Consider the following 1,737-nt stretch of genomic DNA (forward strand, 5'->3'; position numbering starts at 1 on the left):
ATGGCATGCTTAAGGATATAATATAACAAAACTTTATTTATTTCATATTGCAACCTTTAAATAATTATATGATTTGTTAAGATGCATTCTTTTTAATATAGATTTCTATGATGTGTTAGCTTATTTATTTATTTTTTTTACAGGGAAAGAAAATATTCTTTATTCTTAATCAATAATAAGGTCAATTTCCCATGCTCTAAGTGGCCCCAGATTCCTGAATCAGTCATGACAGGGGAGTTTTACTGGCTGCCTTGATATTTGGTTATCTGAAGTGTGATTCACTGGGAAAGGAGCAAAGCAGAAATGAAAGAATAATAAGAAAAAGATTTTAAATGAAAAAGCAGAGAGTAAATGTCACTTGTAAATGATCAATATATCTTATCCTGAATATAGGATCCGATGTGTTTTGGCATTTTAATCTGTGGCCTATTTTGGTAGATTTTATTTTTCACGTATTTTGTAATATTATGAGCAAGAAGAATCAAGCTTAGGATGATTTTCTGGTTTTGCATCTTGGAATTTTAGGATATTGGGTTTGAACTATATCACAAAAAAAGGCAAACCTATCAACAAACAGAACTAGATATCCATCCTATGACACTGGACTTGAAACAATCTGTTAAAGATGTTCCATATTTGCATCTGGGTCGAGAGGATTAAAGTGCCTTTGTAATTTTAAATCATTTTGGTCACAGATGGAATTAATGGGACAGAAAGATCAGGGAAATCTCACTACATTGTTAGAATTCCTTCTTCTTGGCTTTTCTGATGTTCCTGACCTCCAAGGTTTTCTGTTTTGGATCTTTTTGATAATCTATATGATTATCCTGATTGGAAATAACCTCATTATCATAATAACCAAGGTTGATACTTCCCTCCACACCCCTATGTATTTTTTCCTCAGAAATTTTTCCTGCTTGGAAATATGTTATGTATCAGTCACTATCCCCAGATTGTTAGCAGATCTTTGGAGACAGAAGAGAACTATTTCCTTCTTGGGCTGTGCTACTCAAATGTATTTCTTTCTGATATTTGGGGCCACAGAGTGCTTCATTCTGACTGCAATGGCTTATGACAGGTATGTGGCCATTTGTAACCCATTACTCTACTCTCTCATCATGAACACCCAGTTGTGTACCCAATTGGCAGCTGGCTGTTGGATCAGTGGAATTCCAGTACACATAGAGTCCATCCACTTAATCTTCTCTCTGCCCTTCTGTGGCTCTCACCAGCTGGATCACTTTTTCTGTGACATATTTCCAGTACTTAAGTTAGCCTGTGAGGACACATATATGATTGAGATGTTGATTTATGTAATTACTGTTCTCGTTGTCCCTATTCCTTTTATGTTGATACTTGGATCTTATGTAAAAATAATCTCAACCATCTTGAAGCTGCCGTCAGCAACAGGGCGAGCCAAAGCCTTCTCCACCTGTTCTTCCCACCTGATGGTGGTGGCTTTGTTCTTTGGATCAGCCACCATTACATATATGAGACCAAAGTCCAGTCAGTCAGAAAGAATGGACAAATTCCTTTCTCTTTTTTACACTATTGTGGCACCAATGTTTAATCCCATAATATATTGTCTGAGGAACAAAGATGTCATGGTGGCACTGAGAAAATTTCTATCAAAATAGCTTGTTCTTTGATTCAAAAACATGACATTTACAATCTTAATTTTTAAATTTATAACAGTCTCCATATATTAATTGTAATGTGTTTCCCCAATATTATAAG

The 1,737-nt window shown here is 35.2% G+C and overlaps 1 protein-coding gene across 1 annotated transcript; it reads left to right on the forward strand.

The window, feature by feature from the left end:
- The first annotated feature begins 695 nt into the window (after positions 1–695).
- Positions 696–1,637, forward strand: LOC122151850 (olfactory receptor 10AG1-like). The gene has a single exon (XM_042783291.1). It carries the CDS (start codon positions 696–698, stop codon positions 1,635–1,637), a length of 942 nt encoding a protein of 313 aa, XP_042639225.1.
- Positions 1,638–1,737: the final 100 nt, after the last annotated feature.

The sequence above is a fragment of the Orycteropus afer genome, unplaced genomic scaffold, assembly GCF_000298275.1.
Source record: "Orycteropus afer afer isolate SDZICR_OR568_19922 unplaced genomic scaffold, OryAfe1.0 scaffold00832, whole genome shotgun sequence".
Taxonomy (NCBI): Eukaryota; Metazoa; Chordata; class Mammalia; order Tubulidentata; family Orycteropodidae; genus Orycteropus; species Orycteropus afer.

Coding starts and splice junctions, on each gene's coding strand:
- LOC122151850 (XM_042783291.1), top strand. CDS start 696: ATGGAATTAATGGGACAGAAAGATCAGGGAAATCTCACTACATTGTTA.